General features: G+C 33.7%; 1 protein-coding gene across 2 annotated transcripts; it reads right to left on the reverse strand.

Moving 5' to 3' along the window:
• Nucleotides 1-337: 337 nt before the first annotated feature.
• On the reverse strand, nucleotides 338-9,629 carry LOC127813560 (homeobox-leucine zipper protein ATHB-15). Of its 2 annotated transcripts, XM_052354581.1 has the most exons (20): nucleotides 9,465-9,629; nucleotides 9,125-9,281; nucleotides 8,488-8,704; nucleotides 8,214-8,373; nucleotides 7,711-7,811; nucleotides 7,519-7,609; nucleotides 6,604-6,699; nucleotides 6,413-6,526; nucleotides 6,250-6,333; nucleotides 6,014-6,169; nucleotides 5,844-5,918; nucleotides 5,503-5,609; nucleotides 5,226-5,418; nucleotides 4,729-4,914; nucleotides 4,532-4,612; nucleotides 3,929-4,063; nucleotides 3,505-3,830; nucleotides 2,196-2,301; nucleotides 1,856-2,005; nucleotides 338-759 (listed from the first exon to the last, which is right to left on the reverse strand). In XM_052354581.1, exons 3-20 carry the CDS (start codon nucleotides 8,700-8,702, stop codon nucleotides 613-615), a joined length of 2,523 nt encoding a protein of 840 aa, XP_052210541.1. In that variant the 5' UTR covers nucleotides 8,703-8,704; nucleotides 9,125-9,281; nucleotides 9,465-9,629; the 3' UTR covers nucleotides 338-612. The 2 variants fall into 2 exon arrangements, with proteins under 2 accessions (XP_052210541.1, XP_052210542.1); XM_052354582.1 differs by lacking the exons at nucleotides 9,125-9,281; nucleotides 9,465-9,629 and adding an exon at nucleotides 8,871-8,981.
• Nucleotides 9,630-13,270: the final 3,641 nt, after the last annotated feature.

Below are 13,270 nucleotides of genomic sequence, written 5' to 3' on the forward strand. Positions count from 1 at the left end.
AAACTTAGCCAAACACATACACCACTTTCATTGTTTGTTGCATGCATTCAAGATAAAACCCCAAGCTAGCCATAAAGCCAAGCTTATAATTTACTCAAAACAGCGGCTCCTTCCATCAGCCATTCATTTCTGCATCAAAACTTGATCCATCCAAAGATAGTTCTGTGTGTTTAGTTGAGAAAAAAGACACTTTGCAAAGCAAGAGTAGAAATGTGTACAAAGACAACCATCCTCTGAACCCTTGCACAGCGTTTTTTTTTTTTTTAAAGACTCTGGTCTATCTGTTAAGAGTGCATGTTTAACATGAAAATGAAGGGGGCGTAGAAGGCTTAACGTGGAATTGAAAATAAGAATCACTTGGATTTCCTAATATGTACCAGCCACAGTTACAAACATCAGGGAAATATAGAAGATATTTTCGGACATGTAAAAGAAGCAGCAGAAGGCTTAAGATTTATAAATTAAGGATGGATCAGAAAGATGGTGCCCAGAAATACCTTGAATGTAGCTTCCTTAAACAGGGAAGAGTCTGGATCATTCCATATCACAAGGACAAAAAAGAGATGCTCTAATCTAGTTTTGTTCTAAATCCTATGTTCTTTGTCGGGAAAGTCAGACAAAAGACCAGTTGATGAACATGAAGCAGATGCAGTGAACGTTTTCTTCATCATTCAACACTTTCCAAGCTACCGCTCTCTCATAGGACACCGGCCTTCCCATACTAGATAAGCAGATCCCACCTTGAAGACAAGCAAAACCCTGCCGAGAAAAACACAGAAGGATTAAGAGGAGTAACTGATAAGTTTGTTCAGCATCTTCCAAGCAAAAAAGATCAAGTGGTTTGAATAATCCTGTGCATAGAAATTGATTTAACAAACAAATAGCAGGAGCCAAAAGTTAAGTAGGAGGAGCATAACTTTCTAGGCTAAGTCTAAGATTATGTTCTAGACTGGTGTGCATTTTGATATATGGAGTCTTTAAGTAGTCGATTATAGTCACAGGAACAAGGAGTCACAAAAGAGAAATGAGAATAATAAAACAAGAAGTTTACACGTTAGGCCAAGATGACAGTCTCCTGGTCCAAATTTTAACTCGCTAGATTAAGGTCCACATTAAGCAAGGGAAAGGTTGTGTACAAATATGACTCTCCCCATACCTTTGCAAAGCAAGGAGACTCATGCACTGCAGATGGCCTTTTTTGGTAACAAAAATCAAAGAGTTGCCTATACATATAGGTACTTAACATGTTTCTCCATTGCAGCCAACAGATGCAGACATTTTTATAGTCTTCCACAGATCAGATATTGATATAAGTAAATCCAAGAGTGATATCTTCTTGAGGTTGTATCATTCTAGAATAGAGTTTCACTCTTTGTCTAAAAAGGAGTGGTCCTGTTTTCTCCTTTTATCGGTTGAGGGATGCTTCTCCTTACTAATTGTCTTTTTTCCCCAGAATATTGTACATCCCTACACAAATTTAGGACCATCTTTGGTTATATAATCCAGCGGTATACCTTGTGTATTCTGTGTAGATTTTTAGGTTCTTTATCCAATTTTATTTATCTACCAAAGAACTTTACCCCATATTGTCTCCTATCAACATTTTGTCTAATAGAAGGCACTGCTACGTTCCAGTTTAATAAGTACATAAACATGGATTTCACAGATTCTAGTATTAGTTTCACAACAGCCATTAGTTGTGTTAGACAAGAACCAGAAGTGTACAATTATTTTTAGTGAGACACGGAAAAAAAAAAGATGACGATGATGACTATGATGATTAGTTCAAGAAGCATATCTTTCATCGGATTTCCAATACAAACATATTAAGCTTCAAGCAGTTAAGGGACTGAACCTGATGCATAATCTGTGGGAGCTCAGAGCAGAGTGTCTGCCTTCCATGGTCATCAAGAATCTTCTCTAAGGTAATGTCTTGAAGCGCTACCAGAGTTGTCTCGAGCAGATCAAGTCCTGCCTGATTTGCAAATGTAAAAACTGGCAGTGCCTGCATGAATCATCTTCAAGGTTAGAATTAAGAAGGTACATAAACATACTAAATTAAAAGGAGAATTATTTCCAAAAGAAACTCATTGAGTCAGTGGTATCCTAAATGTAGGACATCCAGTCAACGTTCTACAAAAACAAACAATAAAAATTTGTTATCAAAATAAGAAATTGAACAGCCAAAAGAATACCTTCAAAGAGCAACACATCACAGCATCTGAGTGATGCCACAGTGTCTTCAGGATCATATCACTTCCTTCATTAACAGTTTTAAGTAGCTCAGTACCTAAAAAGCACCTGTCAAGAAAACAACCGATGAAGCTAGACCACAAGAAAATCCCATTCATATGTTTCATGAACTTTTACATGCACAACCTCTGTACCTGCCTGTCAAGCATCCAAAGTGTTTCTAAAACTCAATTATCAAAAGTTCTTTCAGTAGAATTACCACTTCACTTGGAAATAGTATGGGTGGCAGGGGTGATCAATTGTTGTAAAGGCAGATGTCATCAAAACTTCAAAGAATTTAACATTGACGACCTACACAGTTTTATATAATCCTGACAACGGAATAATACTCCGAACCACTTAATGACTTCCTTTTTTCTTCCACCCCCCCCCCCCCCCCTTCTTTCCTTTTTGTAGATCCATTGAGTAATTTTTACTGACAACGGAAGATAGATTTAATCATTTAATATGACAGGAAGTGAACATTGTTTCCATTAAAAACGGACCAGCCTGTTGATATATCCATGACATAAGCAAAGATTGTCTCCATCTGGATGAGGTAGGGAAGGCACCCAGCGAATGCATCCCACATAAATTCGGAAGGACTAATCTTTATCCGACCAATTCCTTTTTAGGATATTGCTTGCTCACATAACAGCCTTATTATACTCGTATTTGTTACAGAAATCATTGGTGGAGGCAGATAACTGGTCATTTTAAACTTGTGATGTGTACCCAGAAAAAAACCAGTGTGCTCCATGCCAGAGCTATAAGGAGCTTGAACATGTTGAGACCATAGAGGAAATGCAAGGTTTTCTTTTTGCTAAGTGAGGAAGTAAGGTTGACATCACATGTTTGCAGCTAGAGTGATTAAGTACACTAGTCCTTTTTCTTTTGATAAATACACAAAGAAAGGAACTTCAGATCTAGAACTTAGATTTATCTAATCTTTCCATATTGAGTCAGATATATCTTGACTTCTCAGAATCACAGATGTAAAAATTAAATTCTCATCATGTAAAACAGTTTCTATGCACAATTTTGTAAAGGACTGAATAACAATTTCCTTGTGTAATTTTTAATGTTTGGCAAGGATGAAAGATCTCAACCATATACCATATTTGTCACTGTACACTAGCTAATTCAAGTATGAATTCTAAATGATGGCATGGATTCTAATTTTCTAACATTATCCATTCTAGTAACTTTGTCTAGACGGACAACCACCTTTAAGTTACATGGTATTATTGGTATATAATTCAAAAGCCATACCTGTAGCTAAGACAGATCCAACGAACAAGTGTATGTGCTTCTGGAGTCCCAGCGGGTGGTGGCAAACCGGCATGAGAGCCAAAGCGAGAAGGGGAGAGTGCCAATGCCACCCGTTGCACAGACGCTATGATACTTCGTACATACTGACGGGCCATAGCTGCTACACTTTCCTGAAGGTGTATCTCAAATGCAAATTGAAATGCAATTGTCATAATAGATTTTCCACTCCCACTATGACTAGAACATTCACCAGAGACTCGATTCCCAGTTGGTCCAACCTCAAGAGCAGATGCAAGATCAAGTGTACGATTTGGACTAGAGGCGCCCTACATCATTTTGAAGGAGTGCATCACGGAACTAACTTAAGATATTAAAAGCCTTAAAGAAAAAATCTTTAGCCTATGCATATAAAAGAAAAACTTACAGTCCCAGAATCAAGAGGAATGATGCGGAAACCAGATGGGAGAAGAGGTGTATCATCAGAAAACGAGGCATCAATTGGAGCAAAGATGAGTTCTGCAGAAGTGCCAATGGCACTCTCATCCATTCCATTGCAAATCTGTGGTCCAATATAACATGAGTATTTAAACATGAATGTTATCTATACATACTATGTGCTCAATAACAAACAAAAAGCTACTTGGCAAGGCCTTAAAATAACCATCCAAACCAATTTCCCAAATAGCTGTGTGACTTGTGTCAAACCGTAAGATCAAGACCTGAGTATAGTTGCACTAGCTCACACATACAATTACATAACACAGAGAACTTTCTAACAGTTAGGCTAACATTGAATATTCACTATCATGTGGCCTAAGATTCGAACAGCAGAGAAGAACAAAGAAAGGACAAAGTGCACAAACTGTAGCAGCAGTTTTTTAAACTGTTGCCAGAGTGAATCAACTCCCACCCACGCATAACAACTGTTTCCATGAATGCCTGAGATCTTAATGGCCAATGTGGATTCCAGAGAGGCGATCTTGGAATATTAGGCATTAGAACATCAATGCAGAGGAGGACTACTTACTTGCAGGAGGAAGATGTCTGCAGGTATAATCATATCATCTCGATACTGGCCAAAGTTCTCAAGCTTAATGACCTCCATGAACTGTTTAGAAGAAGTAAAGCTAAGTAAGTACAAAACAGATGTATACAATAGCTCATTAGGAAGAAATTTCTCCCCAATGCTGATGCAAAATATATACTGACAGTTTCAGCACATGCCTCTTCATGCTCAATAGTCTGAGCCAATGGAAGAATAACTTGCCCACCAAAACCTCCAACTCGAGACCCTGGCAAAGTACAAGGACTGGATTTAACAGAAGCAGCTGAATAAGCATCAATCCCACTGTCTGCCCATTCTGATCGGTGTTCGCGCAAGAACCTGAGAAGTATTGCAGGAGGCACATTCTGGAAAAGTAGGAAAAAGGGGAATCAGAAAAGCCATACAACTGGAGGAACATAAATAAGTTCAGACAGATAGAGAACATTGGCAAAGGTTTTGGTAACTGAAAGAAAAGGCTGTAGGAATCATCAGCAACAGATCAGACTAATTTCATGGTATCATTTATATGCATAGAGAAAAGTTTAGAACAATAACTGCTCATATCTAGCCTCTAGGTTCCACAGAAAATGCTTGTTTATTCTAAAAAATAACACAATTTCGAAGTAGTCTAAAGCAAATGAATAAAATATTCTTATCTAAAGATTCTAAACCTTACTTGTAAAAGCATGGATGCCTTAGCACAAAACACTGCATGGCTCACAGATTGAAATCCATTAGCAAAAGACTGATTTGTAGCCATCATTTTGCCATGAGAAGAGTTCACAAGAAGGGTGACATCATCAATCCCATCACTTTCAATCACAGACCATCCATCATCCGCAAACCCATTAACAGCTTCATTAAATCCTCTGAGCAGCAAAATTAGTATAATATGAAAAATGATTAGCCAACTGCTACATGGAACATCTCTTAACAATTAAATATAGACCTACTTGCTCAATCTGTGGCCAAGTGCACGTAGAGCAGCAGGTCTTCTCCCCCAACCAGTGACAACTGGCTGGGAAACCTCTTGTGAAATCTGCCTCAGCTGGCGTAAAGCCTGCATGAAATGAAAAAGTTATATTGGATACCATATATCCAAAATCCCAATTCTATATCCCTGTACACTTTTTGAAATGCACAGTTACAAAGCAAGGCTTAGGGAATAGTAGTACTAAATAAAAATACATGCCACTAAAAGATTATTCAGCTCTAAAAAGTTTGAATCCACAAATTAGCTGGTATATGCTAATAGCTCTTAAGAGGTTATGGATGAGAAGCAAAAAACTTTTACCGCCACCGTCGTCCTCTGAGCAAGCAAGGTTGATGACTCATATAGTGGACGCAACACTTCAGGCACACTCCATGGCTGGTTGACAGGGTCATTAACATAAAATTGTAAATTTCAGCAAGTATGTAGAAATGAGGGAGGGGGAATTAGACAAATGTAGAAATGGGGTTTACATCTAAGTCCAAATGATCAACAATGTGGATTGTAGATCCACCCCCTTCGCAGGGTCTTATCAGATAGCCGCTTGGCAGCATCTCTGCTCTCACAAGATGCTGCACTGGTGGCATACTGGGACCATTCTGAGTGTTGTTCAATGATCTTTCACAGACCTGCCAGGTAAATGGAAAATATTAAGGCAACAGAACAATAAAAAGGATTATTTGCAATATGAAGTACCAGGATCATATACCACAAGGCTTCCATTCTCCAATACAGATGAATAGCGCAATAACCAGAAGTCACGAGCTGGAGCCAAAGTAGTTGGTGCATAGAGCTAAATCAAGCACAATGAGAAAGAAGTATTATTAAGCAATTGAACAAGTGATGCTAGACCGGATATGCTAAGCACCAACCTGCATGTAAAGTAGTTCAAGGGTTCCACCATTTCCAGTGGACATAGCATTGATAACATCCACAGTTCGACAATCACGATACCAAGAAGGCCGATCCTTGAGGATCTCAGCCACCTGTAGAGTGTCACTGATTAATATTTTACACACTGAATTGTAATTCTTCCAATAGCAAGTGCAGGGTAAGGACTCACCCTTGTAGGCTCCAAACCCACAAGCCCACATGCACGTGCTGCAACTCCAGTGCAACCATGAGAAATAGCAATGATTCCAATGGAATCCGGACCAGGCTGGGCAGAACAAAAGGAGACATATGAACACTGGATGACTAATGCTACATTTGGAATGGGATTTCTTACAGACAAGGAAAATAATAAGAAAGAGAGAATCAATCACTTACATGCAATATACTTTTTATGGACAACAATATTGAGAAAATGATTTTTTTTTTTTCAAATATCTGTTCTTTTTCTGAAACAACCAAAATAAATACATAAATCAAGCTTCAATTCCTTCATTTTCTTTTCGCTATCTTTTCCCTTCACAAATCCAAGTTCCAAATATAGCCTGAGAAAATTATAGTTGAAGACAAAATTTGCAATAGAAGAACAGCAACAGAATGGAGAAACAATGTTTCAGCCAAATAAGAATTGTAGGTAGCATCCTCATGATGGATAAGTTTTAGATGTCACACAATGCAAATATTAGATGATGCTCAAGAAAGAGGGAAAAAAAAATCTTTGTTGTTTTGTATCTTATGAAAAATCAAAATTCTCTAATACCACAAGTTTTATGACAAAAGGAGGAATTTGATCCATTGGCACAAAAACATAAGTTAACTAATGCCATAAAAGATAAGACGGAAAAAAAAAAATCCTCTTCCCAGATCTGACAGGAATAAAATAAATATTAACGGGGATAAGAGTTAAAAAAACTATGGCATAAAGCAAAAGGAATTTCGTGCACAGAAAGTGGGATAGTGACTGAGATGATGCAGTTTAGATGTTGCGTAGAAGGCTAGCAAGGTTCTCTCTTTATTCTATAAATAACATATAACGACAAGGGGACGAAGCCTAACACATCAAAATGTTGAATTAAAGAGCAGTAACCTTCATCCCAGGCAATTGGACCCACTCCATAGCAGTTCCAGTGGCCTTTGAAAGAAACTCTGTTAAAGTCTCCTCTGCAATAGACAAAAGTCTAGAAAACATACAGGCACAATCCCATAAGCCATAGAGTTAATTAAGTCTAAAGAACAAGAACAGAAATGGTCCCAACAAGAAAAAGTATTCTCCACTAACCCTGCAGGACTTGCATCTTTTGGTGGATGCTGAGGAGTCAAATGGCGTTGACCACTTGTCACCACTGAGTCACAACTTGTGTCTGTGGTGGCAAGGTTTCCCTGCAACACAAAGAAAAAGAAGCCGGTATTCAAAACCTTAAATTCAAGAAAAATGAAAATAGAGTGAATCTTCAGCAGTAAGAATCTAATTATTTGACATCGCAACTCCAAATACGGTCACAAAGAGATTTCTGTAGGAAAATCACATACAAAGTTTGATTCTTATGATTCATTAAATCTTAATATCTTCCAAAAGCAAACAACTAGAAAAAGGGAAACAATTGCAATAGCTGAATTTGCATACAGGTTTTCATTTTTGGCAAGCCCTCAATCGGTTGAGGACTTAATCTACGTTATTCCAATAATTTTTCTTTACCCTATCTTTGTTAGCAACCGAATGGCACATCACCGTGAGTGAAATTAACATAAAGGGAGAAACCAGAATGAAAAGCAGTTCATTACATTCTGAGTTTGTTGGCGGAAATAGCTGTTCTCATACACCAGCTGCGACACTTGCTTTTGCAGCCTATCATTTTCCTCCATCAATAGCTTATTCATCGCCGTTAACTTTCTGTTCACAGCTTGGAGCCGCGAAGACTCTTTCCGCTGTTTCTCCCTACATCTGTGCCAATGAAGTAAACATAGCACCGAACTGAAACCCCCACCCAAAGCAACACAAATCACTGAAATATTACACGGCGTTTCGAAAATGGAGAATTCGAATTCCCCATAATACCTTCTGTTCTGAAACCAGACTTTGATCTGCTTAGGCTCAATGTTGGAGAGAATTGGGCATTCACGAATCAGCTGCTGCCGGCGAAGCGAGCTCGGTTTTGGGCATTCATGGTAGAGCCTTTCGAGAGCTTCAACCTGCTCCGGCGTGTACCTCACATACTTGCCATTGTCCATCGCCAATTTGGTGTCTTTGCAGGAAGATGTCACCACCATCATCACTACCAAAAAAAATAAAAATAAAAATCCAATTAGTAATATAGTATAGAATACAAAACTCAAGATACTAACACGAATTATAGGCGGGAGAAGCTATTTTATTACTGAATGTATCTTACACTCTCAACACATATTTGTAGTAATCACAAAAACCCTATTCCACCAAACCTGTATATTTTGAGTTTTCGATCCTACATGTAGCATTTAGAAAACCTTCAATTTCGAACAAACTCAGATCAAATGCTCAAAACCAATCAAAAATAAAACCCCTCACGATTATTTTCATCACGCACACACACATATATATCCACACACTTTGTAGCTTGCGTACGAAGATTTGAGATTTTCCAAAGACAAACAAGAAACGTAAAGCGCAGAGAGAGAGAGAGAGAGAGAGAGAGAGAGAGGCTGGCCGCCATTACCTTACTTTTCTTTGGAACCGAAAGGTGGCCGACCTTTCTGCAGGGAACTACCACGTAGCATCAAGCGAGAAATTCCGATCTTCCATATGCAATAAATAAATTAAGACGGTGAAGTGAAGCTTCTAGGTTTGTCTCAGCAGCAACAGCGTCAGGGCTTCTGCAATATGCAAAGAGAGAAAAGAAAGAAAAGAAGATCAAATACGCAGAGAAATGAAGAGGAGCAAGTTACATATATACATATATATATCTATACATACATAACAGGCTGAAAGAAGGATTATGTCTGCGTAAATGGAGGACAAAAGAAAAGAGAGAGAGAGAGAGAGAGAGAAGAAGAGACCATTTGGAGCATCAATGCATTTGATGTTTCTCTTTCTGCTCTTCTCCTGCCCTTTGATGATTCTTGCTCGCTGTTTGCTTTGCTTTCTTACAGTAGAGGCTGTTTGGTTTGGTGCTTAAAAAGCAACACAAATCTCTCTCTCTCTCTCTCTCTCTCTCTGCGCTCCTGAAGAGCGTGGAGGAGTGAACGTGAAACAACGCTTCTCCTCAATTCAAATGCCCTCCAAATTCCCAAAAAATTACGGCTTGCCTGCTTTCCCTTCATTTCTCCCCCTCTTCTTACTTTTTATTAATAATAACTAGCGGTAAAACCGTGTATCGAAATAATATAATTTAAAAATAAGAAAATAAATTTATTATTTTAAATAATTTTAATAGAATTAATAATTATAATTTTTAATTATTTATCAAAATCTAAGTTTAACTAATTATTCGCTATTCAATATGCTAATAGATAACACTTTTAATTTAATGTACTAAAAAATAATTAACACATTAACTAAATCACTTGACAAAATATTTATAAAAAAAATTATTCATTATATTATATTTATTTATAAATAAATATTATAAAATCTATAATATATTCACTAAAAGACGTTCGTTATTTTTTATTTATTATATTATAATTATAAATATAAATTAAAACTCTTAAATATGAGTGATAATAAATTTTTTTAATAATAACCAAATTTTAAAAATAAGAATTTTGATTTCTTCCATAAACTTAAAAATGTAATACCTTAAATATTAATTAGTATTAAAAAAGCCTAACATTTGACAACCTTAAATGATTATTTATGAATTTGTTAAGATATCACATTTTTAAAATTATAATATAATTATTAAAGTAATTAATAATTAATTAATCACTACATTTGATTTAATGCAAGTTTTTGAGGGAAAAAAATTCAACTATCATATTTTAATATTATATAAATATATATAGAATACAGTTATAAAGATAATATTTTAAATAAATGGATAATTTTTTATAATTTAATTAATAGTTTAAGTTGTCTGTTAATATTTCTCATAAAACCCATGCAAATTTAATACAAATTTTAGAGACAAAAAATAGCTTGGTAGATTTTTTGAGGGAACAAAAATTTGCAAACTATTATACTTTAATATAATATATTATATACTATTATATTATACGAAGATAATATAATACAATAAATATTAATTACAAATTATTAATACAAGTTTTGGGGCAAAATTTCTTTTTTTCAAGACTATTATACTTTTATATATATAAAAATTATATTACACAAATATAAGATTTTATTTAATGAATAATTTTTCGTAACTTAATTAATACTTTAAGTGTCTATTCATATTTCTGGTAAATAATATTTATTTTTGATTAATTAATAGCATTGAAAAATTCATGTAAGTTTAATACAAATTTTAGATGTAAAAAATAGTTTGGCAGATTTTTTGAGAGAATAAATATTTGCATATTATTTTACTATATATTATACTATTATACTATAATATATAATATTTATATTATATTAGATAAAGATAGAATTTTATATAAATGAATATTTTTCGGTGACTTAATTAATAATTCAAGTGTCTATTTATATTTCTCATAACTAATATTTATTTTTGATTGATTGACGGATAAATTAAATATTTAATATTCACATAATAATGTATTGGAAAACCCATGATTAGCATTGAAAAACTCGTGTATTTAAAATTTATTATTAATTTTATAATAATTAATACATATTATTTCAAAACAATTGAAATATTTAAATTATTAATGCAAATTACAAAATGTAAATTATTAATACAATAATTACTAAATACAAATCATTGGGAATAAATTTTATTACTACTTATTATTTCAAAACAATTAAAATATTTAAATTATTAATGTAAATTATTAATGCAATAAATATTAATTACAAATCATTAATACAAGTTTTGGGGATAAATTTCTTTTTTCAAGACTATCTTACTTTTATATATATAAAGATAATAATAATAATAATAATTATTATTATTATATTTAGTTTTATTATTATTATTATTATTATTATTATTAACCAACTTAACCAATTTACCTAAGAGGCGTTTGTTAAAATGAACAAGATAAGGTGGTATCAAGATAAGATTGAGATGCTTTCCGGATCAAGATATGGAATGATCAAGATAAGGTCGTGAAGCATTATAAGATTTCTATCAGACTGTTTGTTAAATTTTTTAGAATCCACTGATAATTGTATTTTTTCTTTCCATATGTTTGTTAATACATATGATAAGCACCAAGATAAGGGTTTTTTTTATTAAAATATCCTATTATCAAATTTATGATTAAAATAGTATTTTATAATTAATATGAATTGTCAAAAAAACTAAGATTAAAATTAAAAATAATATTTTATTTTTCAAATTCATGTCCAAAAATAAATTTAAAAAGAGTTGAAAATAGTTAAATAAAATATATAGAGAGAGAGAAATTTAAATTTTAAAAATCAATGAAATGAATAATGTTATTTAAATTTTAAAAATTGTCAAAACATATAATAATTTAAAAATATATTAAAAAATATTAATTATAAGAGTTAAATAAATAAAATTTTTAATAAATTCAAATCTTTAAAATGCACTAAATGGCATTAATTATCTTACAGGGGGCAGATAAGTAATTCAGCCTTATCTTGAAAGAGCAAGATAAATTTATTCGAGGGGGAGGTCGAATAAATTTATCTTAAAAGGGGGAGATAAGAGGTCACGTGAGACATTTTTCAAAAATGGTCAGATAAATTTAACAAACACGTTAAAAATACCAAACATCCAAAATGCTCTCATATCTAACATTTTCTCCCTCTAACAAACACCCCCTAATAGCTAGAGTCGGCCACCATCTTATTGTTATTGGGTCGGTCTGCGGTTGTGGGTTTACCAAGGCGGGTCAATAGCGGGTCAACTCATTTGCAATAGCTGACAAGCATATTAATGGCTGAAAACTATTAATCGGTAATTAGTGGCAGACCAAGCTGAGTGCCCGTTTCCAAGCTTTCAAACCCAAACCCACCCGCCTTTTTGAATTTTGACCCACCCCCGCCTCTTCTATTTATCGATTTTAAATTGATTTTTTTCTAATTTTAAGTAATTCTAACAAATATTTAAATTTTATTTTTAACATTTAAATAATCTGATTAGTTCATTAGTTAGTTTTAAGATTTATATATTAACACCAACACATACATATATTAAAGATGAAATTTTTTTATTGTCTCCAAATTAAAATCTTATCAAATCCCTTGATTGATTAAGATATAAGTGAGACATCCAACACACATAGCGCAACGGTAAAATATAACAACAACAACAATATATCCAGTTTTTATCCCACTATGTGGGGATAGCGCAACGGTAAAATATTAGAAGATTAATAAAAATATCAAAAGTTTGAATTTTTATGAAGATAGAGTTTTGGTGTCTTATTGACTTTCAGGAGTTTACTAGGGGAACAATCGCTTATTAAAAATCCACTTCAAGTATATATAAATTATAATCATATTTAAATTTATTTATGGGGCATTTGTTAATCAATATATAAAGTAAAAAAGTCAAAATATGGGATGGATCCTGAATTTCTATTATTTTTAATATATTTATTAAGTTTATCTGATCATTATTAAAAAAATTATTAATGACCCTCTTATCTTAATTTTTTAAGATATGTATATCTCTCGCCTCCCCTTCAAACATATTTTGATTCTTACATATAAGAAAAAAATAGCGTCTGTATCCTCTAATATATTTTAAAAAATTTAATAAATA

The sequence above is a fragment of the Diospyros lotus genome, chromosome 11 (assembly GCF_014633365.1).
Source record: "Diospyros lotus cultivar Yz01 chromosome 11, ASM1463336v1, whole genome shotgun sequence".
Lineage (NCBI taxonomy): Eukaryota > Viridiplantae > Streptophyta > Magnoliopsida > Ericales > Ebenaceae > Diospyros > Diospyros lotus.

Excerpts from the sequence above, each read along its gene's own strand:
- LOC127813560 (XM_052354581.1), bottom strand. The coding sequence starts at position 8,702 with ATGATGGTGGTGACATCTTCCTGCAAAGACACCAAATTGGCGATGGAC. Across the intron at positions 8,374-8,487 it reads GTCTGGTTTCAGAACAGAAG|ATGTAGGGAGAAACAGCGGA; the intron begins GTATTATGGGGA and ends TCATTGGCACAG. Across the intron at positions 760-1,855 it reads TCCCACAGATTATGCATCAG|GGTTTTGCTTGTCTTCAAGG; the intron begins GTTCAGTCCCTT and ends TTTTCTCGGCAG.